This window comes from Leuciscus leuciscus (genome assembly GCF_965113295.1).
Source record: "Leuciscus leuciscus genome assembly, chromosome: 8".
NCBI classification, from domain to species: domain Eukaryota; kingdom Metazoa; phylum Chordata; class Actinopteri; order Cypriniformes; family Leuciscidae; genus Leuciscus; species Leuciscus leuciscus.
In genome coordinates, this window is record NC_138732.1 from 17990048 (window position 1) to 18018037 (window position 27990).

Sequence of the window (27990 nt, forward strand, 5' to 3'; positions counted from 1 at the left end):
TCACCTCACTCCTCAGGAACCGGCCCAAGTCTCTGTCCTGGAACCCCTTGACCACCGAAGCCTTCCAACACCTGAAGAATGCCTTCACGACCGCCCCAATCCTGCTGCACCCTAATCCAGAACTCCCATTCGTGGTCGAAGTCGATGCGTCTACCACCGGGGTTGGAGCGGTGCTATCCCAGCAGCAGGGTGAGCCTCCTCGACTCCATCCATGTGCCTTCTATTCCAAGAAGCTGTCCCTGGTGGAGCAGAACTACGACATCGGAAATTGTGAGCTGCTCGCCATCAAGCTTGCCTTGGAGGAATGGAGAAACTGGCTGGAGGGAGCTCATCACCACTTTGAGGTCATGATCGATCACCGGAACCTAGAGTATCTCGAGAGGCCTGATGGCTCAACCCACGACTAGCCCGTTGGGCGCTATTTTTCACACGGTTCGATTTCACTGTGACCTACCAACCCGGTACCAAGAATTGCAAGGCGGATGTACGGGGCGGCCGCCTTGAGTACCTGATTGACTGGGAGAGATATGGTCCAGAAGAACGCTCATGGGTGTCTCGTGATGACATCCTGGACCCTTTGCTACTCACCCAGTTCCATGAAGATCCCCCTGACCATCCAGCCCCCCGAGGTCGTGGCCGACCCCGTCACAGAGTCCGTCCGCCGTCAGGAGCCGGCCATGGAGGAGGGGGTACTGTCACAGAGTCAGCCACACCGCATCTACACACCCTTTATATGCCCCGTTCACCTTTCACTCCTTGTCTGGTCTCATTGCAGTATACACTGCTTTATGTCAGACTCCTTACCAATCTACTCACCAGAGATCGTCTCGTCCTTTATCCAGTCTCCTGTCCGTCTTCCGTCCATCATCCTGATCGAGATCGCCTGTCTTCGTGTTCACTCGTCACCTGCACAGAGAATTAATTTCAGTCATCGCAAGCTGAGTCACCATCGTCTCACTATCATTTGGTTCCCGTTGTTCCACCACCACTCTGCTTTTAATAAACACTGTGTGCACCTAAACCTGTCTGTTTCCTCCTGTGTTTGTGACACAGGCATTAGGGGTTCCTATTATGGATAATTTTATGCATTTAGTTTAAATTTTTCTAGTTTTAATAAATTTTATTTTTAATTAGTTCATGTATCAAACATCTCGAAAATCCTTTATCACAAGAAAACAAAAAATTAAATAATCCATTAAACATGAAAGTATTATGCATCTCCTTATAGCTACAGAACCTTTTTTATCGAATGAAAAGATCCCGGTTATCTATAGAATTATTCATGGATAATCACTTATCATTTAGATTCATTCCTTGTCTTAAAAATGCTTTAAATGCTTTAAATGCTGAAATGCGAGGTTTATCATTTTATAAAAGGAATTTTTTTTGAACATTAAGTGTGTTAATCACCCAACCAACAATTTTTGTTCATTTAAAGGTAGGGTAGGTAGGTTTTTTATAAAAAACTTTTTTTCAAATTTGTTTAAACTGTCTTTATATACCAATACATAATTAAAATGTAAGTGCTCTGAAAAAGAGAGTATAAAAATCGAGTGACTGTAGACCTTTTAATCTGCAATAAACACAGCTCATTATTTCCATTCGGGACGAAACAATTGATTGGTTTGGGCGACTGTCACTCACTCTCGCAACCATGGCTACCACCACTGTTGCTACAAGATCTGCCCATATGCGCGCGCGCACCCGTTTGATTTGAGGAGTGCAAGAGAGGCGCGGAACCTACAAAGAGTAAAATTATGGCAGAGAAAGAGCATTCAAAATTCAAAGCACCTGCATATGCAGTCAGCGAAGGCAAACAAGGCAAAAACTACTTCCTCGGACCCTGGTTGCCCGCACTCTTGAACGACCTCGTCTGCTTCGCCCTCGACCCCGGACCTGTCCTCGAACTGACGATGCGGTACTTGTCACCGGAGTGTAATGTTAGTCTTCATCAGAGTCAACAATGTTTTCATCATGGAAACTCTTACATGCAAAACACCGTATATGTTATGAATCTTACACAAAATTCACCTTCATCACAGTTTAACTGATGGTAATGGAAAAACGTGTCTCAATGCAACCTGTTTTTAAGCTTTGCCTTATAAATATAGCTTGTTACCGAATCAAACAAAATATATTTTAAACTTTACCAGTATCGATATGCTAGCTTGATAGTGAGTACTAAAAGCCATCTTATTTGTTTATATTTATAGTGATAAAGTTAGGTATTTTATTACATGTGATTCTGACATGATGTCACTGCATGCTCCTTCCTCTCCACTCGTCTCAGGTAAATAAATAAGTAAGTAAATAAATGCGTCTTCCAGCTGAGCCTGAGCGTTTGGCGTCGCGCGTTCATGTGTTTTGGGGGCGTGGCTTTGGAAGGAGCCCAGAAGGGAGGGGGTGGGAGTGAATGGAAATAATTAGCTGTGTTTACAACAGTCGTGAGAGGTCTACAGACACTCGATTTTTATACTCTCTTTTTCAGAGTACTTACATTTTAATTATGTATTGGTATATGAAGACAGTTTAAACATATTTGGAATGTTTTTTTGTTGTTTTTTAAAAAAATCCTACCTACCCTGCCTTTAAGACCCGACTGTCATTGTTAATGTTATTATTTTAATATTTAGGCAAACAAAAATAACATAGAAAACAAATTAACAACAAATAAAATTAGCAGCACTGTGTATTAGTAATTTTTGAACATTTCCAGACCATTTTAACAATACTGTGTTAATTCTGATTACCAAGATAAGTCCCTATAAGTTTCATTATAATGAAGGGTGTTGGGTGTGGAAACTGCAAGGAAGAAGAGGCCGTCATTCCACCCCCACCCCCACCCCCACCCCACCCAGTGTGTGTTCAGGTTGTATTAGGCAGTAGTATATGTGATATAGGTTAAAGAGTGAACTGACCTGTGGGGTGGGAGGACAGATAACCAGCAGGAATCAAGACAAGCTGCTTGAAACAAATGTGTGAGACAGCAATCACGGAGAAAACGCAGAGGCGAACGCGTGTGGGTGGGCTTGGAAACACATGCTGAGTAGTGTCATGCTCAAGCACACAACTGCAAGCTGAAGCTGCTGAAAATAACTTTGAAACCTTTGAGACACATTTCTGAAAAGATTTTACCTTTTAAATCTGGCCCCAACCTTCAATCTTCGACTGTCAATAGCCTGTATAAAAATACCTAAATGGAAAAGTTCTTGTGATGCAGGTGCTTCTAAGCTGGTGTCAGGTTATATGAGAATGTGCTGTCTTTTTATGTTTCGAAGTCTTTATAGAAATCTTAAAATATGTATTTTCTTCAAAAGACAAATTAAATTGTATCTTCATTTTTAATGGACAGCAATATATTTTAATCATGTCTGAAAAAAAAAAGATCATTTAATGATCTATAAGCCTTTCACAAATTTCTACACCAATTATATACAACTACTGTCAGTGAACCATAGTATACAAATGAACTAGATCAATGCATTTCCATTCAAAGGGGTGGAAACTGATAGGAAAAACATAATATAATATAATAAAATATCCTGATTTATGAAACTGTGCATGTTTGCCTTAATGGAAACCTTCTGCTCCAATGCAGAAAGAATCTTACAGCTATTAAGACAAAGAAAATGTATATCTTTAACGAAATTAAACAAAATAAGAATATTTAAAATAAGCCCATCAAAATAAGAGTTTCAGAGAAGGCCAGAAACCAATAGCATTTGTGAACTGTTTGGACCCCGCCCCCTGTCAAAACTGACTACTGTGCATAAAGTGGCATGTGTTCAGATCTGCACGTGTGAGACCTGTCAGGACTCGCAGTTTTGTTATTTCTCCTTGCAACGTGTTGATTTGTGTGCACAATCATATTTTTTTGTGCTTGAGTTTGGGATTTGTTATTATTATTGATATTTAGCAATAAAATGTGTTTATATGAAAGGTTTAAACCCTACAATGATGCCATAGTATTTCGTTTTTAATTTTTTAATATTAAGACGCCATTTTAAATAGTTTTCTTTAGTCTGTTCATTTGTTCGGACAGTTGCACCACCTGACATTTTGGGGGTTTAAGATAAAACAAATATTACAAATATTATGTAAATTTAAATGTACTCAAAATTAATTCGAACTAAATAGGTTTTATATAATAAAGTGATATAGCCTATGTCATGAATTTATCAAATTATTTTAAAAGGAAATAATGCACTTGGACACAGAGTGAACCATTTCACGAGGGCTGCTTTATGAAACTGATATCCATATACTGTAGCCTATTCAAAGGCTTCCACCTCCATGTTAGTCTGTCTAGTTGCACAAAGAGCGGCGCTACCACAGTAATTAGTCAAATGACTGTGGAGGAGGATGCAGAGGGAAGAAACAGGCCACATATCAAGTAATTTGCCAGATAACTGAGAACTTCATAAGTCTGCGAATCGTTTTTTCACCACTCTCAAACACACATTCACTCTCAGAAAAAAAGGTACAAAAGCTGTCACTGTGGCGGTACCTTTTCAAAAGGTACACTTTTGTCCCTAAAGAGTACATATTAGTCCCTCAAAGGTAGGGACTTTGAGGGACTAATATGTACTCTTTAGGTACAAAAGTGTACCTTTTGAAAAGGTACCGCCACAGTGACAGCTTTTGTACCCTTTTTTCTGAGAGTGTTGGCATGATTTTGCATATAGGTTTACTGAGCTTTACTTCACGATTGTCTCTTTTGTGAGTTAGTTCATAAGTTGTACCCCTAGGGGGCTCTATAGTGCATCTTAACATTTGGAAGTCTGAGGCTTTTGATAAACCCTAAGTTAAACTAAAGTAGGCTACTTAAAATACACAATGGCTAATCAAAAATATGTTCAGATGATGGTCTTTATAAGGAAAGAACTGGCTGAGATGACGTCCTCCAGCATCTAATGTGACTGCTTTAAAGGTTTCAAAAGCAAACCTGGCTCCAGACACAGTCAAATATATCAGCGAAATCACGCAGTTGCTGTCTCTGTGTCTGTTGCCATAGCAACTAACTAACCATTCGCTCTGCAACTCTGTGTATACCACCACAAAGATAATATGGGGGGGGGGGGGGGATATGTGGTCAGGTTTAAGACAAGTTTCCTTTCAATTGCCCTTCCCTTTTTATATAAACAACTCCAGGTTTCTCTTAGATTTATTGGCATGGCCTATTTGTTGTGTGGATGTGGCAGGGAGGGGTGGGGCATTCTCCATTTACCACGCTTCATTACATTCCAGACAGATTTCATATTCCAACTAGTGCAAAGACACCCGTGGGTCAATCTGCCAGCATATTTCACAGCATAATGAATACTGGTTCTTGGGTTGGGTGCAGGAACAGGCCAAACCATGACATCCAGAAAGATGTGTAGCCTATTGTGTGTCTTCGGTCTCAAGTAGGCTACATGCTAGGTCAGTATAACATATTAAAAGAGATCAACAGGAACTTCCAAACAGCCATTATAGAAAAATACTGAGTTTTCAGCTAAATTAACTATGATATTTATCAGACACTAATGTTTTTTGAACTATATTGATATCCGTTAGGTTTAAATGATAATTATTTTTTGTTTGTTTTTTTGAGACACAATTAGCATTATCAGGGTTTGCAATTGAACATGTTCAAACTGCTAAGAAGTTTTTGGTTAAGTGGACTTCAGAACCACCCGTTTTGAAAACGTTTCCTAAAGTTAGCACAGTAGCTTTTTCAGTCCCTTAACTTTAAACAATAGTTAATGTACTTGCAGAGGACAGTGTCTGTTAAGCATTTACAAACATTATCTAATAAAAGCACTTAGGGAAATTGAGGGATTTTTTGAGGGTTTCATTTAGGTACATTCTTGAAAATCATTATATATATATATATATATATATATATATATACTGTATATAAATATGTGTGTGTGTGTGTGTGTGTTTTGTTATATATATATACATATAACATATGTTTTTATTCTATAAGTTGCCATTTCAAGATATGATGAGCTTGAGAGAGGATTTAGCAGGAAAGAGAGTCAGGAGGTCATAGGTCAGGAGGTCAGCTGAGCCATTGGGCCATTTATTGATGGATGATTCACAAGCACAGGAGATGTTTTTTTTTATATATATATATATACATTTGCTTGTAATTTCTGGAATGCTTGTAATAGAAACATCATCAAAAGACAGTTCTTATGGCAGTGTTTTTCAGTACAAATGTCTCAGCATCATCTTAACAGCTGATGATCTGTAGGTTAAAAATAATATTAAATGTTTTAAATATAATATATTAATATCCATATATTCCATTTTCACATGCAAGATAATAATTTCTCTCTTTTTTGTGCATAAATATAGTCTGAAAATCAAACATGTTTCAAGCAATGCCTTTGCTCTTTTTTATAAGAAAATGTTGCTTTTGTTTAGCAATACTGTTTCTTCCCATAGTTTCGCTCTGCACACCATTGGCATAACGGCTCCGTTTGATATCTGGGGTACAAAATGATATGGACCGAGACGTTACGAAGGAGAGAAAAAAGGTTAGCTGAACAAAAGCAGGTTGAACTTTACACAATCACAAATACACAGACCAGTAAATAACATTAAAGAATAGGAAGGTGAAAGGGAAGATCGCACGGGCATATAGATCTACACGCTTAGCTGCCGAGGGGATGACAGGTTTAGGAGGTGGCGGCTTCTTGTTGTTTTTGGCTTGCGATTTACCCAAAGCAGCGGCGACTTCGATGGGTTTGCCGTAGCAGTCAAAGTTTGAGAGTTCAAAGTCCCGTGGCAGTGAGCCTACGATGCTGAAGTCATTGGAGCGCAAATCTGACTTGGAGGTGCATACCTTTTTGCACCTTGTCTCTGTCACCTGAGAGAGATAAAGAGGGAGAGAGGGAGAAAAAGATGATTAAAGAGACATGTCAGATCCCAGCAACATCTGGTATGATTTTTCCTGAAACAGTATAAGGATAGTTCACCCTAAAATGAAATTCTGTCCCCATTTCCATTCATTTCCTCACCCTCATGTTGTTCCAAACCTGTATGACTTACTTTCGTCAATGAAAAACAAAAGGAGTTATCTAGACGAATGTCCAAGCTGCTCTCTTCTATACAATGAAAGCAGATGGTAACCAACAAGGCTGTTGGTCATCAACACGACTTCCCACCCACACAGTTTGTTCGAAGATACAGTCTCTCTAAACCCCTCCTTTCCACAAGCATACTCTGCTCTGGTTGGTCAGACGGCCCAGTCTGTTGTGATTGGTCTACCACTTACAGCGCGTGTCGGAAATGAAACGGCCATAATCATAACTGAATTTCAGCTCTGGAGGCTTCCTCAGTACTTGTATACACAGAGTGATACGGACAGTAATGATGGCATCGGTTTTTCCATATCAATTCTAGCGTTAGTCCTGATCCTTTTTAAGTGCATGTAAAGTGGATTTCTTGATCCGTGAAAGTCTTCTTGACATGACGACAACACAAACCAAACTCTTCCAGGCTACAACTACAGTGTTTGAGGGTGGGTCAAAGTAGTCATTGTTCACGTGCAGCCAATGAAAACCACAGGCTGGCAAATTTGTTACATTGTTACATAGGTATGTAACAGGAATTGAATCGTGAACTGAAACGACTCGTTTCAACAGTTCAGAATCGATTCTTTCTTTAAGCAGGCAATAACTTTATTTGTCATGCACTTAGATCTCCAAAACTTTGCAGACCTTTTACATTCGCAAACAGTTATATTTTACACTGCATGATAGAGGCACTTTAAACATTGAAAGAGTAACTGATTTACATTAGTGTTTTCCAAAGTGTGAATTAGGGTTATATATAAGAAAGAAAGAAAGAAAGAAAGAAAGAAAGAAAGAAAGAAAGAAAGAAAGAAAGAAAGAAAGAAAGAAAGAAAGTCATACTGGTTCGGAACGACATGAGTGTTATTGATAACAGGACATTTTAGACTGAACTATCCCTTTAATTTCACACGTAGGTATTTTCATTTATATAATTAGGAAATGAACAAACGATAGCTGGCAGGCGGATCATTTATGCATCATGATACTCATTCAGGCATCAGACATGGACAACTCAAACCAAATCTGATTAAACGTTTCCCACAGAATTGTGTCCCTCATGTAGAGGCACATACACTATCCATCTCTTTCTTGTAGCATTTTCCTTTCTCTTGACACTCTGAGGTGCTGGGAGAGGGAGAGTTTGAGGACAGGCAATTATTTTGGGCTCTTCCTAAAGCCCTAACAGGGCAGAGGCAGTGTAGCATGGCCCTCCCACGCAGGAACAACAGGAGAAGAAAAGAAGTGGTGAGTAGAAACACCTACCTTGCATCAAAATAGAACAGGACAAGACAAGCATTAAGAACTGATGTGACATTGCACTGTCTGATTCTCTCTCTCTCTCTCTCTCTCTCTCTCTCTCTCTCTGACTAACAGAGCAGAGGGATGTCTGGAGTGATGTCTGATGGTCTAATGCCAACTTGTCTGTTGTATTAGTTCTGAATGTGTGGAAAGGGGCAGAAGCCATGCAGTGCTGGACCGTACTACTTCCCACTGGGCACACAACACTTAAATCCTCAAACAGCTTGATATATTTTCTAGTGCATAGATTTAGGAAACTGTCTGTCAAATACAATATTGGAGCTTTCATATCCTTCTAATAAATATTGTCTGCTCAAAAGCTTTCAGCATGTCTGAACAGCAATTACATGGCTGGAGAATCAGTGGCAGAAAACAAGCCTTGGGACAATTCCAAATAGCTCTAATTCAGAGCAATGAATGAGGTTTTCTTGGAGGTCAGTAATTTTCAGGGGTTGTGCAAAGATCATGTGGGTTAATATCGGGTCAGATGTTCTTCTGCTGTCAAGTTCCAGTCTGGGAGTAAATGTGTGACAGTGGTTGCAAACACACTGCATCCTTAAGCCTCCCTCTGGGGCCAATTTAAAGCTTATAATAGACTTCAGCAGACCACATTATTCAGCCTATTTCTCCTGTCTGTCAGGCAACCCTTGCCTTCAAGCTCCTCTTCCAATTGTTGCTATAAAGCTGTCTGTTTTCTGAAGAACATGAAGTACTGTGATTATACCACCTACACTTTTGCATGCAGACCTGACATTAGCAGTGCATGATTTTAGATTATATAACTACAGGGACAGCAATGCAACTGAACACAAAAAAAACAGAATTTAAACAATGATCTCTTTGTACAGGCAAAATGACTCTTTTAAATATAATGTGTGTCCCCATGTGCTGCTTAACGTGTGTCTCTATTGTATGCTGTCATGGAATAAAACATACTTAGAATGAATACAGATGTGTCACATCTGTATTTCAGAGTCGAAAATATAGTAAACAAAATAAATAATAATTAATTAACAGAATATTATATTTACAATGAATTATTATAATTAATATATTTAATTGTATATTAATGTTAAAATATTTAAACTACTGTTCAAAAGTTCTGGGTCAGTAAGATGTTTTAATGTTTTTTTATTTATTGTTTTTTTAAGTAGGCCTACCTTATGTTCACCAAGACTGCATTTATTTGATAAAAAAAAAAAAAGTAAAATTATTACAATTTCAAATAAGTGTTATTATAATTGTGTAATTTGAATATTTGTTTAAGTGTATTTTATTTCTGACATGGCAAAACAGAATTTTCAGCATCATTACTCCTTTAGTCTTCAGTGTCACATGATCCTTCAGAAATCATTCAAAAATGCTGATTTGGTGTTCAATAATTATGTCCTAATATTATCAAAGTTGAAAACGGTTGTGCTGCCTAATATTTTTTTTGTGGAAACTCTAATGCTGGATTATTTGATGAACAGAAAGTTCAAAAGAACAGCATTTATTTGAAATAGTCACATTATACTGTGACTTTTGTCACATAGAAGTGCTGAATAAGTATTAACTCATTTAAACTTTTGAACAGTAGTATATTATATAAAATATATGAAGAGTTCAGATGCAAAAGCCTCTAAGTGCCATCTGAAATTTTCTTCTTGAATGATCATTTTTATCAAGCTCGTATATTTAAGTTCAATCATTTCACTTAAATGGCAATGCAAATGACCTATTAATTGTCATTTAAGTGAAATCACTTAACTTAAATATACAAGCTTTATAAAAATGATCATTCTAGAAGAAAATTTCAGATGGCACTTAGAGGCTTTTGCATCTGAACTCTTCATATAATTACATACATAATTATAATTATGCTTTGTTAAGTATTTTTAAATGTATAAAAATTCTATAAAATTCTATATGAAATCAATAATTCAAATGAAATACTGCGACATCACCAGGATACAATTATGGTATTAGATGGTAAAACAATGGTACTTTAAGATTATGGTCGATGTTCAAAGAAGTGATATTGCCGTGTCCAAAAACTATAGTGTTATCATAGTATTATCACTACCAGTGGTGCTTTTTATTAGTTTTATGAATTGTGTCAGCATACGGTATAATCATTTTGTTTAAATAGAGTCAGCTGGTTGTTTCTGACCTGTAGCGTACTGACATGTATAGGGGTGCTTCCCATGCCGTTGATAGTGTTCTTGGCAGGGGTCTTTCCCTCTGCTTTCTCTTTGCTGGCAATCTTTGCTCTCTCCGCCTCCAGCCGTTTAGGGCTGTTAAGCATCACCTGAACCACAGCATATTCGACCAGAGAGGCAAAGCCAAAGAGCAGGCAGGCAATCAGCCAGATGTCAATCGCTTTTACATAGGAGACTTTGGGCAGTTCAGAGGCCAGAGACGTGCACTCAGAAGAGAGTGAGAGCACTGATAGTATCCCTGCAGACAAAGAGAGGGGTCATTAGATCACATGAGCTGAGGAGAGAAGAGCTTACACATTAATCTGAAGTTGTTCACACTAGAGCAAGGTGTACAACATAATATGAATGCATCTGTGACAGCATTGGTTTGAAAATGTTTGAAATTTGCAACTGATGTTCATCTCCTTCTCTGTTTATACAATCTGGTGTCGAATGTTTTGATGTTTTTGAAAGAAGTCTCTTAAGCTCACCAAGGCTGCATTATTTGATCAAAAATACAGTAAAAACAGTTATGTTGTGAAAACAGCTGAGTTGCTTAATATTTTTTGTGGAAACCATGATGCATTTTGGAAACCATGGTGCATATTCTTTAATGAATAGAAATGTCAAAAGTTCAGCTTTTATTTGAAACATTAACCCCTGGTTTCACAGACAGGGCTTAAGACTAGTCCTAGACTAAAATGTAAGTCTGAGCTGTTTCCACTGAAATAAACTTGCACTGACTGATCTTAAAAATATATCAGTGCCTTTTTAGTTTTAAGATGCACATCGGTAATGTTTTTTTCTAAGCATGTTTATAAAAATTACTTAAATGTCCTAATTGATCTATGGTCTAATCCTGGCTTAGTCTAAGCCCTGTCTGTGAAACCGGGCCTAAACGTCTTTATTATCCCTTTTGATCAACTTAATGCATCTTTGCCGAAAATAGAAAATATTACTGAGCCCAAAATTGCAAATGGTATACCTATACCAATACAATGCTGCTTAGAGAATTCATCTATTTTATTAAAGATGCATATATTTACTTCAAAATATTTCAAAATATTTTATTTTATGAGCAGGCTCACATGGAATCACACAGAAGCACATCCCTGTCCCTTATGTGTTTGTTTACTACACATTTGAATTTTATTTAATAATGATTTATAAATAGTTCAATCTTACAGATTATTCTCATATTTTATTCAAATTTAAATATTATTAACTCTTTCCCCGGCAGTTTTTTTTTTTAAGTTGCCAGCATTTTCACAAAAATGTGGCCCCCAGAATATTTTGTTGTTAGAAAATTATCAAAAGAAATAACAGAGCCTTTGGCTTTTAAACAAAACAAAACAGATATTCTAGATTCATGCATTCTTTTATAATCAACACTTGAATGTTGATAAGTTTCATAAAAAAGCGCAACATTTTAAACAATTAAAAAAAAAAAAAATTTATAAAGACTTTGTCCAGATCGGATTCAGAACGATGATCAAAACAGACGGATCAGATCGAGTCGATCAACACCCCCAAAGCTTCACAGTCATTACCTCTTCGTTAAGCAGTTTTGATTTAAATGCTATTGAATGTTTGATATTTTCTTCTATCGCTCGTTCTGCTTCTTCTTCGCTTGTTTGTGGATCTGGAGATTATGTACTCTTTTAGAAGATACATGATAGCGCCCTCTAACGTATAACAGTGAAAACATAGATTGCCGGAAAACTCTGTCAGTGGCGGGGAAAGAGTTAAATATTTAAGTTCATTCTGCAGGTTTCCCCACAATATCTGCAAAGAAATATCTGTAGATTCCATCTAGGCCTGTGTATAATCAAAATGACACACACATACAAACCAAACATTCACAAACTGCATTAAATGACTGACCTGAAATAGTATGGGTTTGAGACCATGGACAGTGGTTTTTTGAGATGACACACTTGATGTAATCACGTTATACTGTGACAAGGACAACAATGTGGACAGAATGGTGGTGTTACTGGCATCCCCAATGGAATCGCAGAAAAATCCAATTGTAACCAAATCATGGCAGAGGATTTGCAGACATTTTGTAATGTCCACCCATGAAACAGAACTAGCACAAGGAATAAGCGTGTTCCATGAAAACAGTACATGCATTTATCAGCAATATCAGGCTGTAATTGTCACATTTCACGGCATCTCGCGTAATCTTCATCGTATCTTGGATAATCTTCTCTCACTGAACTCTGCGGTTCTAATAGCGAAATAACGCCTGTGGGCTGCAGCTGAGGCGGATGGAAATATCCTGGACATGCATTACATTTCCTTGGAGATGCCTTTAGGTAAGCAATTGATGAAAAGAAGCTATAGTGCTGTAAGGGATAAAAAACTATCACCCTAAACCTCCTGTACTGATGTGAAATCAGCAGCATTGAAAAGATTCATTGGTGGATGTTATATTGGGGAAACCGTGGAATGAAAAATGTAAAGGATGGGGTTGTTTATGGGGGAACAGGACTCCACAGAGACATGAGATGAGGTGCTGATGCTTGTGGCAGGACTGATGATTGGAAAAAGTACCCAGAGGCACACGGGCAGCGCTGGCGTCAGGGTTGATCCAAAAGGAGAGCCAAGAGAGGACGACGATGAGCAGGGTGGGAGCGTACACACCCATCATGTAGAAGCCCACCTGCCTCCTCAGAGTAAAAATCACCTCCACACACGTGTAGTAGCCTATCATTCAACGGTTCAAAAGGTTGCTTTAAATGGACAATAGGGTACATTTATCGTGGAATCACATCTAATGGCTACCTCTTCAACTAGACCAGTGAGAGAACTTATGCACACATTTAGTGCCATTCATAAAAAGTGAACACTTTTACCTGTCCCTGCGTAGAACTTGGTGCAATTGCCATATTCAATGTCTTCTTGTTTAATATCGAACTGAGGCAGAGCAATCTCTTCCATCTGTACAGGGTCACCAGACTGCCACATGAACTGCAGGTCATCTGTGGTGTAGCCGACTGCACACACACACACACACACACACACACACACACACACACACACACACACACACACACACACACACACACACACACACACACACACACACACACATTAAAATGAAAAATAACACTACAAATAACAATAATACCTGTTATGCAAGCTTCATACGTCAGAGATTTAAATGTATGTTCTAGGACTTTTGAGTCCATGAGATTACTAGATAAGGATTTTTTTTTACAATATTTAAACACACTTTCACACTTTAAAAATATGTAATAAATTTGTAATGATATATAAGCTAGACAGTTGTTCCTTGTACTGTTTAACAACACCTAAGTAAATTATGTTAATGTTTTTTTAGTTATTTTTTTTACGAAATTAAATCCAATATACACTTTGGATACTTTACATTTCCATGTTTTCTTAAGATATTACAAATTTTCTTGACCTTTTTAGGTCTACTAAAAACGTATATTGCTTCATATTTCCAAGTTTGTGTCATGACTGTGGGAACTCGGATATATATATATATATATATATATGTATATGTATATATTTTACAGTATTATTTTCTTCTAAATACTACTAAATTATGTTATTCATATTCACATACAGCTCTCAAGCTGCATTTTGCATCGCTGGGTGTCCATGGGGAAGAGAGTCAAGTCCAGTGGACAAGAGAGGGTAACAGACAACCTAAAAAGAGAGAGAAAATAAGTTTGAGACAATGAATCATGCAGCAGCTTGGTCAGTTTGAATCAGGGTAGTAATTTGGAATGAGGCATTTTCTTTTTTGCTCAACTGTATATGGACACCTAAACATCATACACATTTGAGCTTGTTAAACGTCTAATTTCAAAACCATAATAAGAAGTCATATAAAATAATGAGTGAAATAGAAAAATAACAGATTCCACTAACTGCATTTAAAGTTTCATGCTGAAACGTTCACTTATATGAATATATTCAGCAACCTTGCAAAGGCTATTTTAGACTATCACCAGATTGCATTATTTGAAAGTCAATCAAAATTTAACCGATTTGATAGATGCCACAGACATAAAATGTCTTTCCCAACAGTAGAATAAATTCTTCATGCAGTTCCCTTTTTGTGCACAGCATGCACACCAAGGCATGTTTATTTAAAACACCATTAACACATGAAAGCTTTTTGGTTTTCTCTCATAATCCGACAAGCACAGTCTCAGATGCAGCAAAGAGCTACTTTTTACACCAGCAAGGCCACACAACAAATAAGTGCACAGCAAGCAACTGAAGCACTGTGCCAAGTTATTTTTGTAAAGGCCTGGGAGAGGTTAGAGAGAATCATTGCTTCCCTGTAAGATCTGTTTTTCTTTAAGATGTATCTTTACGGTGTGTTATACAAATTATCTGAGAGGAAGAGCGATAGAGAGAGACAAGGGTTAAGATGTAAGATGGGGTCAGACGGGAAAACACAGGGGGACAAACAAAGATACAAAATAAAGATTCCCCTTGAAAATAAACACTGCATCCATTATATTATCCTGCTCCAAACAATATATAGTTTAGAAAAAATGAAATGTCTATGTATTAAGTAGCAAAAAGCAGTTTCAGGGAAGGGGACATATACTGTATCCAATGTCCAAAACTGAACAGTTTGACTAAAGCATATAAAATAGGACATTATTCTAACATAAAGAAATATATATATAGTACAGTATATGAAATGGCATATGTTTGATCATTATTTTATATGTACTTGTTTCATACAATTTGGTGTTTATATATATATATATATATATATATATATATATATATATATATATATATATATATATATATATATATATAGCAGTTATATATATAGAGTTTAATTGGTGTTACATGTTTCCTTTTCATATGTATAGTGTTATAGTGTCATTCTGACATTGACATTTCGGAAATTATTTTCAAGATGACCTAAAAATAAATACATAAATAAATATTTGCACAAATGACCAGTCAGAATTTTCCAAAATATCAAATAATGTTTCTCCAGTTTACTGGATGTTCGGAATGGAGATGTTATGGGGGGAAAGTGATAAGAAGGGCTATAAGGTGTGTCAGTTTCATTGAGAAAAAAAGTAATGTATATGTAGGGAAGAAGTGGAAGGTCGATGGGCGAGTAAAGGCAGAATTTGTTTCAGGGAGGTATAATATGAAATAAACACTTTTGTTTCTTTTTGAAAGACTCTCATTAAGACAGTAATCCCTTGCCACACACATACCCAGAGAAAGAGCAAGGCATACTGGGCCAATGCCAAAAGTGAGAAAGGGCTCACGGAAGACCACCCAGCTCATGTGATACGGGTGGCATGGAAAAACACTATGGAAATACATTTGCCTCAGACATAACAGAACAAAACGTGATGCTCTTATAAAAACTTCCCATCCAGACTGAAATGGCTCCGTGCCAGTGTTTAGATTTTATCTTTACCCTAAACTGGACCATGTCCAGTGCACGGCTGGCAAGGTGACCACAGAAACAACTCACATTTGTTTGAAGCATTACAGTCTGTGGAATTGATTACCTTTATAAATAACTGTATGTTTCAATCCGTGCTGATAAACCTTACGTTTAAAAAATCATATTTCCACAGCACAGGGTTTTAAAACACAGCACTCTTTTGACAGATCTATAGCAGGTGTAGTCACTGACTGCTAGAAGACACTGAGAGCTTCATTCACTCAGCAGGACCTGTAGATAAAGCCATGGAAAGATAATGACAAGAGGTGTCCACCACTACTAAAGGACTGAACTTTCACATGGGATCAAATAGCAGGAGCTGTAATTTAGGTGTCAGTGGTGAGATGAAACTCTAGGGTCAACAGATGTATCGAATCTCCAATTCTCAGATCACTTTAAGTCCCCTGAGGTTTATTAAACGCATTAAGAAGAGCTCAGAGGAGGGTTCGGTCACTATGTTACCTGTCATTCAAACATGCCCTAGTGAAAAATAAATATACCAAAATGCATTTGAAATACATTTATGTTATGCTAAGTATACTACAAATACATTTACATGTAAAAGTCTGCTAAATAAGAACAACTAATTTTGTACTTAATGTACTTTAGTTATCTGGAAGTAGTGTTGAGGTCCGACTACAGATATATTTAAGTATATTTGATTGTGCTAAAGTGAAACTACTGTAAGCATATTTTATGTACACTTTAAATATCTTGCATTTAAAGACTGATATTATATAGTGATCATACTATCCTCACTAATAGTGATATTAAAACACATTTTAGACATTAAGAAAAAAGTGCATTGTGCAATACAGAAGTACTCCAAATAAAGTCTGATCATAATATTTATTCAAGTTAGTCTCAAGCAATATGTCAGTAAATGGATTTGTAGTAGGGAATAAATGTATTTTAAATACATTTTGGAAGGCTTTTAAAAGGCATATTAAAAAGTTCTTTAACTTGATTTCTCATAACTGTTAATTAATTTATTACCATGTTTATCCCACACTGTGACTTTACACTACCATTCGAAAGTTTGGGGTCAGTACGTTTTTTGAAATATTTTGAATCAGCCAGAATGCATTCAATTAATCAAAAGTGATAGTAAAGACTTCCATATTGTTACATACAATTTCCAATAAATGTTTTTCTTTTAAACTTTATATTAATCGAAGAATCATAGAAGAAAAGGTATTGCGGTTTACACATAAATATCAAGCAACATAACTGTTTTCAACTGTGATAATAAATTTTTTTTTTTTTAATTATTGAGCACCAAATCAGCATATTAGACTGATTTCTGAAGGATCATGTGGAATAAATTACAAAATGTATTAAAATATATTCAAATAGAAAGTGTAAAAATATTTCACGAATATTTCTATTTTTACTGAATGTTTTAATCAAATAAAGTCTTGATGAGCATAAAAGACTTCTTTCAAAAACATTACAAAATCTTAGCAACCTCAAACTTTTGCGACATCATTATTTTAAACTTTATCTCATTATTGTATACATGTATATTATTTCTCTGAAAAAAAGCTTCCATTAAAGGGATAGTTCACTTTGAAATAAAATTTTGGTATGTTTTAGCTTACCTCAAGGGCATCCAAGATGTAGGTGTCTTTTTTTCCGCAGTAGTTTAAATTTTGATATTTTTAGGTCAAACCGTTCTTGTCTGTCAGTCATATAATGCAGGTCGATGGTCACTGTCTCAAAGAGCATGCACAGAGTCCAAATTAAAACAATTCCCCATCGTAAGTACACATTGATGGCCCAAGACACGAAACGAGCGGTTTGTGTGAGAAAACGAACAGTATTTATATCGTTTTTACCTCTTGAACACAGCTGCGTCCAAATGATCTGAGAGCGCGGGCGGGTATAGATGTATACACTAGATGTCGCATTGGCTACGGTTTCGCAGTAGCCAATGCGACATCTAGTGTATATATCTATACCCGCCCGCGCTCTCAGATCATTTGGACGCAGGCTCGCAGCTGTGTTCAAGAGGTAAAAACGATATAAATACTGTTCGTTTTCTCACACAAACCGCTCGTTTCGTGTCTTGGGCCATCAATGTGTACTTACGATGGGGAATTGTTTAATTTGGACGACGGGGAATTGTTTTAATTTGGACTCTGTGCATGCTCTTTGAGACAGTGACCATCGACCTGCATTATATGACTGACAGACAAGAACGGTTTGACCTAAAAATATCAAAATTTAAACTACTGCGGAAAAAAAAGACACCTACATCTTGGATGCCCTTGAGGTAAGCTAAAACATACCAAAATTTTATTTCAAAGTGAACTATCCCTTTAAGTTATGAACCTGGCTGACGCATTCAATTTAACACCTTCCGATTAAACTGCATGGTAATTTGTTCCACTTTAAAAGGCCTTGACATCTGATAAACTCTTGTGTTTGCTTTGTTTAGATTGCGGTGGTAAATAATGTGAGTAGGTGTTACCGGCATTTAGACCTCATTTGTCACCATCCACAAAGACAGAGGTTGGGTGCTTAACAGGAAGAGAGCATTAAACTTCACCTCATGCTGATGAGTACGTCTCCGTTTCTGAAGATAAAGAGCAGGATGTTCTCCTGAGTGACGTCGTGAAAGTTAGCACTCTTTTCGTTGGCAAAGAAAAGATCGGGTTTCCAAAGGCATTTGAACATCGTCGGGTCAACGGTGAGCGAGTCCGACTTGTAGTCCTGAGGAAGCCGGAGTCTCGGGTCATTCCAGCGCTGTCTCAAGAAGATGTTGACACGATAGTCCTATAAAATACAGGCCGACAGATTTCATAAATCTGTTGAACTGCATTAAACCTGAAAAATCAACTATTGTGTGACACCGAAAACTTGATTCTGGGTGGGTGGGTGCTAGTTAGGAGGGCTGACGCCTGTCTTTGTGTTACGTGACAGGAACTGTGAGAAGCCTTGACTTGGACACAAAAACAGCACATTAGTTCTTAGAGAGACAGAGAAGCCCAGGTGTCTTAGGAAACGCCATGGCAACCAGCATTTCTCACGACCTCTGAGTGATGTTTTAAAAAACGCCTGTCTCTGAAGTATCTAGGCTCCAATAATGGCTGGTATTGAAGTCGCGCAGCTGCGGCGCTCAGAGCTGCTCCTATTTACATTTCCAACTATCGCAAACATCAGAGGCATGCAACGGGTGCTGCAATGAGGGCTCACGCTGTATGTGAGCACCTACACTGGGGAAAACACAGGGTTCGTTAAGTCAGATTGGCCCCAGATCCCCTGCCGGCTTGCGTGAGCAAAAAGGCTTTGAAGTGGCATTTTTTCTTAGTGGAGCTTGTTTTGCTAGCGCTGATACTGTGAAGACAGATGACATGCCAAATAAAATGGCCACACTCCAGCTGCACTACTGAGTCAAGTGAATTTAGCCCCTAAGTGTTTTTGCGTGTATGATTCACATCTTGGTATGTCCTGTTTTTCGTTCAGGATATATTACACACACCATGGATGGCATTGTGTCATATTAACAAGTGTTGTTTTGTTGGACTTGTCCAAATGTTAATAAAGTGCTACATAAGCTGTGGTAGGCAAAGTGGCCTGCTTCTTACTAGTTGGGTCTCTGGAGAGGTTATGAATAGCCTTTTTGTATTTCTGTCTTATGCCACCTGTGCATATTAAGGTTAACCACAGCAGAATGATGCAACAACAAAGTGGGACTTCATTTTCAATGCCTGCTGTCACGCAGCGCTCCTGTAGAACTGACTGCAAATTATATTCAACCTATGACACCATGCAGTGCTGGGCAGAAAACACAGTCCTCTGATGTCTTTCCAGGGGAAATATTTTCAGTAGAGGTGATCTGAGACACTCAGGCATGATGGGTTGTTTATGGGTGTCACTGCTCATAAGGAGCCAGGCGTAAGATTGTGGGGTCTGGAGCTGATTTCTTTCCCCTGGTGGAGTGTTAAGTAAACACGGTGGGCCCAAAATAAAGCACACAGTCATGAATCCAATAATCTGTCTTGTAGGAGTTTCCCCTGACAATCTGACATTTTGGAAACTACACTTTTTTTTATATATATTTTTTTGTTGTTGTTGTACAAAATGTTTGACACTTATCTGTTCTTTTGTTCTAAATTATTGATTTCAACATCAATGACATTTAAAAAATGTCATTTAAAAAAACGAAAACAGCAGAATAAAACTGAGGTTGAAGTCAAAAGTTTTGTTTAGAACACTTCAAAAGGTTGTCTGCATCCGAAATCGCATACTATATAGTAGGCGAAAAAAACAGTATCGTGACAAAAGTATGTCTAAATTTACAGTACTCATAAAAGAGTATAGGTATAAAGTAACCGTATGACCTACTATTTCCGGCGAGATTCTGAAGTGTGCATCCGATGGACACTTTACTATGCCATGAGGCCACAGGAGAGCATTTATGAATGGCAGTGAAGCGACCAAGGTCCATTTCAAGGACACAACGCTTCTGACGATGGTAGATCATGTGATAAGGGCAACATGGCGAATGTAGTATGTCCAGATTACATTATAGAACATATTTTTTTAGCAGTCGTGAATTTCTTTTTCAAGATAAGTACGTATTCAAGAGGGAATGTGATTTCGGACACATCCATTTTCTAATCAAAAATTATGAATAAGTTATATGACAAATATCACTTTTTAACTTCTTTTGGTGAACATATCAATATTCCAGGCACATTTCTGTTGTAAAGTAACTTTACAAAGAAATTGACTGATAGGAAAGAACTTGCCCTGACCGTGATTTTGTCATTACATTACAGTGCAAATATTTCTGTTTTAAAACGGCAAATGTTGAGGAAAATATTATGTAAATAAATATATGAAGAGTTCAGATGCAAAAGCCTCTAAGTGCCATCTAAAATGTTCTTATCATTTTTATAAAGCTTGTATATTTAAGTTATTTCACTTAAATGACAATTAATAGGTCATTTTCATTGCCATGTAAGTGAAATTACTGAACTTAAATATACGAGCTTGATAAAAATGATCATTCTAAAAGAAAATTTCAGATGGCACTTAGAGGCTTTTGCATCTGAACTCTTCATATACACTATTCAAGATTTAAAAAAGAAAGAAAGACATATCTTTATTTTGCACGGATAATTTAAATTGATCAAAAGTGATAGTATAGACTATCATTTCTATTTTAGAAATCCTTAAATGTTATCAAAGAATCCTGCTAAATTGTTAAATGTGTCAGTTAACAAAAATATGAAGCAACATATTAAGCAACATAACTGTTTTCAACATTGATAATAATAATAATAAATGTTTCTTGAGCAGCAAAGCAGCATATTAGACTGATTTCTGAAGGATCATGTGATACTATATTGAGTATTGGACGTGTGGATCTGTATGAAAGTGATACCATAGTGGTCTCTTGGATGGACCCAAAGCTGTTGATGAAAATGTTCACACGATCCTCAACAGGAATGCCTAAAAAAAAAACAAAAAAAAAACAAAGTGGGCATCTCAGCACATCAAACACATCTATCAAACAAGACGCACCAAAAGTCATTCTAACATTTTTAGCAGTGCACTTTCTCACGGACTATTATGGGTAACATTAACTATTTGGTTTATACCATGAAACATATGTTTGCACTTTATATGTATACACTAAATGGAAAGCATGGCATTATAGGAAAATCCTCCAACTACTCCACTTCTATTCCTATTCCCAAGATGATTATGTTGACTTTAATGACTGCCAGGAGCTTTCATCTTGCTCAGATATGAAGAGCAGCTGGCTGGCCATAGAGACTAATAACACTGAATCATACAGTGAGCTCTTAACACTCAGACCACATCAAGGACCACGTTTACACTGAATGCCAGAGCAGGAGGCTACAGAGCCTCTTTAAAACTCACTCTTTAAAAACTTGCTTCATTATATCTGGAATGGCTGCCAACAGTAGCATAACCTAGAATTAAGTATCTGCCACAATGTATATACAACAATAAAACATGATTTGTTATTTAATAATTGTACATAAATGTAGGCTATTTATTTATAGAAGGGCATGCAAAAAGTGCAAAACGAACAAGTGAACAAGAAAAGGACAAATATCAGTAAACAGTACCAACAGAAGAATTACATTTACACTAGCAAAGAAAAAAACTTTTAAAGTTGTCTTGACAAAGCCTTATAGATGAGACAGTATCTTGTTAAAGGGTCATGAAACCCTAAAACACATTTTTTTTTAGATGTACAGGTTGCACATAAATGAAAACAACAATAGCACTCATTATGTTTATTATTAAGGAAAAGGTGTTGTTGTTGTTGGTGGGTTTTTTTGTTGTTGTTTTTTTTTTAGCTATTTCATTCTTCCGGCCACAAAAAGTGAGGTATTTGCATTCATTCGAAATGGTGATTAGCTACCATGGCCAGAGAGTACGCTTTTACGTCATCAGTTTCTCTGTACTATTCAGGAGAATAGATTCATTTAATCCAATCACTGCGCTGTATTACGCATGAGATCGCATTGCATCCCAAGGGTACTCTATTGGATTGAGACATGGTGACTGTGGTGGCCATTTGAGTATAGTGAACTCATTGTCATGAAACCATTTTGAAATTATTTGAGCTTTGTGACATGGTATGTTGTCCTGTTGGAAGTAGCCATCAGATGACGGATACCCGGTGGTCATAAAGGGATGGACATGGTCAACAGCAATAATCAGCTGTGGTGTTTTAACAATGCTCAATTGGTACTAAGGGGCCCAAAGTGTGCCAGGAAAATATTGCACACACCATTACACCACCAGCAGCAGCCTGAACCGTTGATGCAAGGCAGGATGGATCCATGCTTTCATGTTGTTTACGCCAAATTCTGACCCTACTATCTGAATGTCGCAGCAGAAATCGAGACTCATCAGACCAGGCAACATTGTTCCAATCTTCTATTGTGCAATATTGGTGAGCCTGCAGGGTTCTATTGTGTGAATTGTATTCTAAGCTTCCTGTTCTTAGCTGACAGGAGTGGCACCGGTGTGTTTTCTGCTGCTTCAAGTTCAAGATGTTGTGTGTTCAGAGATGCTCTTCTGCAAACCTTGGTTGTAACGAGTGGCTATTTTAGTTACTGTTGCCTTTCTATCAGATCGAACCAGTCTGGCCATTCTTCTGGCATCAGCAAGGCATTTTCGCCCACAGAACTGCCGCTCACTGGATATTTTCTCTTTTTCTGCCCATTCTCTGTAAACCCTAGAGATGTTTGCACATGAAAATCAAAGGAGACCAGCCTGTCTGGCACTAACAGCCATGCCACATTCAAAGCCACTTAAATCACCTTTCTTCCCCATTCTGATGCCTCAATTTGAACTTCAGCAGATCGTCTTGACCATGTCTACATGCCAAAATGCATTGAGTTGCTGCCATGTAATTGGCTGATTAGATATTTGCGTTAACAAGCAGTTGAACAGGTGTACCTAAAGTGGCAGGTGAGTGTATATGTAAGGGATAATACATCCAGCCGGTTGTTATTGCAGAATAAACCCAGACAGGGGGATCAAAAAACGTTCCTAGCAAGCTTATAGCACTGACCTCAGTTGCTCGAATGAGCCTGTGGTATCAGTTTTTACCCGGTTGTTATCGAGGAATAACATACCGCTGGATGACGCGATTAATCAATCAGAATCAAGGATTCCACAGAGCCGTGTAATAAATATAAATGATGGCACTGCAAGGGTAGTCTACTGACCTTTGAAGTTGGGTCGTATTCTTGGGTCATAGGTGACCAGAAGTCTATTAAGGATGTTGCTGGTGGAATTCGCTGGAACCCGTGCCAGATCCTCTGATGACAGCTGCCTGAAGGGACCAGAAACAAGGAGTGTTAGGGTGCAGTCTTTAACAACAACAAAACTACATCAAGTCGTGCTCATGTTTAAAAATGCAGTCATCTGTTTATTAAAAAGTTGTTTCATTTTTGTGAAGGACGGCATAATAAATGTCATCATGCATAGTTACATAAAACCATTGTGACTCTGAGGGCTTGTGAGTAGTGAATTACTTCATTTGCCACAGTGTGAAGTACACACACAACATCAGAGCAAATTAGCTGTTTCTATAGTTCCCTGTTGAATAGTCTGAAAGTCAACATAATGTATTGCATCATGTTGCCACAAAATGTTGAATGCAAATACACTTACGAAGGACAGTAAACCTGTTTTCCTTTCTTCTTTCCTTTCTTAGCAGATTTTTCTTTGGTGAATCCTCCTTCCATCCAGACACAGATGATAAGCAACAAGAAAATCACCTTTAGAGCCTTCATGTTACAACAACTCAACTTAGCCTGGAAGACAAACAACACGTACATCAAGAGCAAATAATGCAGTAACTGAATCACAAGTACATAGGGTATTACATACATTATACTGATATTTTTTTTTTAATGCATATCATTGTCAGTAGGCATTGTCAAGAACAACACATTGCATATTATGTCACTATTTTACAGTTAGAAAAAATATTCTGATATTATTGTCTTTGTTCAAAGACATTTTATAAGCAGAGTACCAATATTCCCAGGCTATCAATGGATAACAATGTCCTCTCTCAGAGGACACACTGGCTGTCTTAGAGACTGATGGCCTGTTGGCTCAGGAAATGTGGTTCTGTTGTATCCGTGACCGCTTTAAAAATGGTTATGGGTGTCTGTCACAGTGGGTGGTCTGACAATGCGTTTCTACAGTAAAGCACATTGTTTCCACAAATTATATAGGAAAATTAATGAATTTATTATCAAAACTAATAATTTTGCCCCATGTAAACAGTGCTTTACAGATACATAACCATACTTGGTATCATTTCATGTACATGAAAATAAAACGAATTTAAGATGTATTTAAAATAACTGAATTTAAGATGCGAAGACACATGCATGCCTAGTAGTTCGAAATATGCCAAACACTGATCTATATTTGACAATGTACACATGTACAGTCTTCCTGTAAAACACAGCCATCGATGAGTGTCCAAAATGTAGAGGAGAGGAAGCAACTGGAAAAATCACCATGAGGAATTCCCCTCTGAGGAACACTGCCAGAAAACTCCCCTGTCTAGACTCTTCCACCCTCCACCTCTGGATGCCTGATTCTACGCCAGTGCATTGATCATCATCTTAAATGAAACAGGCCAGTGTTCATGCACACTCCTCCAATCTCTCACTCATTCCATCACTATTATTATCACCAGATGCTTGTTTCTCTTTCACATCTCTCCAGATCTCTCAATCTCTTTCTCGCTCTCATTCCCTTACTTTTCACTGATTCAGCGGTCATGGCAATTTGAGTTTAATGTTCCTCCTTGGAAAGACACACACAAACACTGTAGGTCTACATTTGAAGAATAGAAATTCAAGTAGTGGATTATAATGTTTAACTATAGAAGACAATTTAAGGGAAGGAGAGACATGGTTCTGCTTTATTTCCACAATAGACTAAATCTAAGTAAACTTGACCCTTCATTTGAAACACCCCTCCTTTTTGGCTGTGTGCGCTTAGTAATCTGACTGCTTCATTCACAGCTCACTCACTATTATGCCCTTTTACGAAGTCTTGATTTTGTTTTTGGGGTGTACTCAAATATGTCTTCATGCTTGATTGTTCAAGAAAACATTATTTTTCAAATATTTTGCATTATTACAGCTCCTCTCTATCTCTAGTCTGGTTGAACGCATTGCTTTCGATGAAGCCCCTCCTTCTAAAATATGAAATGTGCCGTGATTGGTTAGCTGGCCCAGTGTGTTGTGATTGGCAACGTTTAGCGCGTGATCGGGAAATTTCAAGCCAGAATTTGCAAGCACGGATTTCACAGGACATTTCAGAGTGGTATGTTTTTGGGTATTTTTCTTATAGATATGATGTTATCCACCATTTAATCATATTTGTCGGAAAACTATGGTAATACAAACAGTAATTGATCACAAAATAATTTTCCTAAGGGGCGGTGAACAGTCTTACAAAAGCAAGAGCTTACAAAAGCTACAGTAAACACTACATCAAAACCTTAATGTTAGTTAGTTAGTAGGCGAGTGGAGGCAAAGCTTTGCCCTTCGTTTACATCATAGCTTAGCAACTACATAGAACTTATAATTAGAACTGTTAATAGAAAACACTGTCGGAAAGGAACTGTCGGGAAAACACTTGACAAAATGGGAACAGCTACGTCTTTCAGGAGAGACTTTTATGCATATAGCCTGCATTGTACACTCTGGAAGCTGTTCTCCGTAAAATGTGCAGCGCACAATCAAACGATGAGGTTATAATTTTTAGGAACAGTGTTAAAAATAGTCACCCTTAAATAATCGTCAGCCTTAGGACAAACTTTTTCCGGGGTGGAAAAAACAGCGACAACTCTCCTCATCTTCTTTAGCGCAGCTCAACCAGGCCTTGCCAACTTTTTTGTGTATTCTGATTATTTAAATGAGGAACATTATGACTTCATAAGATTCGGAAAGTGTGTTGTCCAAATGAGCCGTTCGTTGCAGTTCTTGAAGAGTGGATTCTGTTAAATGAAATATCTCCCTTTGGAGTGGACTTTGAGCTTTATAACTTTGTAACCTCTTTTTGCTCAAATGCTCAATATGTTCAAACAGCAACATTACACACTAACTAAAGTTACAAAAGTATAACAGGACCCCTTTAAAAAACCCTTTCCTTGACTGTGTCTGCATTTATTAGTTTTGCCTGGGTTTACTTTTATTATGTTTGTTTGAATAAATGTCTGCTGCATCTGGATCCCTCTCTCGTTCCTCTGAAACAGCCACTGTTACAGGTGGAAAATGCATTCAATTATGTCCAGAATATTAATTTAGGCCTGCTGTACTTCACACAATATGCTACAACATAAAATCAGAATAAGTATAAGTATAAACCAACTGCTAATCATATTTATGAAGGTTCAATATAGTCGTGCAAAGATAAATATTTATAAAAACACAAATGTGTTTGTGGCACGGTCAATTTATGAATGAAACCGGATAAAATATAAATATAAATGTATTTTATAACAATATTTATAATATAATACTAAATACCAATTGAATATATAAGTAAAAAAAAAAAAATAATAATAAATTATATGCACAATTAAATATATATTACAAAAAATATATAGATATAGAAAATTGTCCACTTAAAAAAACACACACATTCATTATACGTTACAGTTATCATTTTTCAGTAGTAGGCTACAATAAAATTAGAATTAGGCCCATATTACATAATTTTAGCCTGACAGAGGATACCTATATTGGAAATCTCACCACATTCTCACATTGTGCTTATATTTTATGTTCATGCAAATGCGTATAGGTAACGACCTGTGGATGCTTTGAGCAGTTGAAGAAGTTGCATTCAAGCGTGATAGAAAATAAAACAGGTTACGGCAGCATATGGGGAAGAGGGACAACATAGCAACAGCATCCTCCATGACGACGAGGGGGTTGGGATGATGATGATGATGATGATGATGGGGGGAAAAGTACAACACAGAATGACAGCAAATACGCGCGTCGCATCTTCCCATTCATAATACACATTTAAAACGCCCGATCGCGCTTTCTTTAAAATATTATGAGTGGTTTCACTCACCATTTCAAAATAGTAACGGTTGTTGTTCCACAGATTCGATTCGGTAGAGCTGACAGTGCAATCTATCAAAGAGCCTTCAAAACAAGTCGCCGTCTAAATCGCATTCTGATAGTCGTTCCCTCAATCAGCGCGAATCTTCGTTCATTACGACGGCGTTTCACGTCAGTTTTTTCTTTTCTTTTTCAAGTTTAATAACCTGAGCAGAATATATTCCCGTTCTCCTATTGCATTGGTAAAGGGTTGCCAAGATGGAGACTTGTGTGTGCACATGTCATGCAACATGCGCAGTAGCACGCTGTACGAGGACAGAATTAATCACACAGCTTCCACAGTATCACTGGAGTGCAAG

At 37.4% G+C, this 27990-nt stretch overlaps 1 protein-coding gene across 2 annotated transcripts; it reads right to left on the minus strand.

Annotated features, from left to right (window-relative positions):
- Positions 1 to 6118: 6118 nt before the first annotated feature.
- On the minus strand, positions 6119 to 27942 carry glrbb (glycine receptor, beta b). Of its 2 annotated transcripts, none has more exons than XM_082178559.1 (10): positions 27642 to 27942; positions 24198 to 24340; positions 23750 to 23856; positions 21418 to 21485; positions 18574 to 18800; positions 14148 to 14230; positions 13408 to 13548; positions 13106 to 13258; positions 10534 to 10805; positions 6119 to 6859 (listed from the first exon to the last, which is right to left on the minus strand). In XM_082178559.1, exons 1-10 carry the CDS (start codon positions 27642 to 27644, stop codon positions 6563 to 6565), a joined length of 1494 nt encoding a protein of 497 aa, XP_082034685.1. In that variant the 5' UTR covers positions 27645 to 27942; the 3' UTR covers positions 6119 to 6562. The 2 variants fall into 2 exon arrangements, with proteins under 2 accessions (XP_082034685.1, XP_082034684.1); XM_082178558.1 differs by having other exon boundaries at positions 10519 to 10805; positions 27642 to 27941.
- Positions 27943 to 27990: the final 48 nt, after the last annotated feature.

Bases quoted from the DNA above. Each gene is read 5' to 3' on its own strand.
- glrbb (XM_082178558.1), bottom strand. The intron at 23,857-24,197 runs GTAAGTGTATTT...TGGTCCCTTCAG, and splicing joins AAACAGGTTTACTGTCCTTC to GCAGCTGTCATCAGAGGATC. The intron at 13,549-14,147 runs GTATGTGAATAT...GTGTGTGTGCAG, and splicing joins CAAAATGCAGCTTGAGAGCT to TCGGCTACACCACAGATGAC.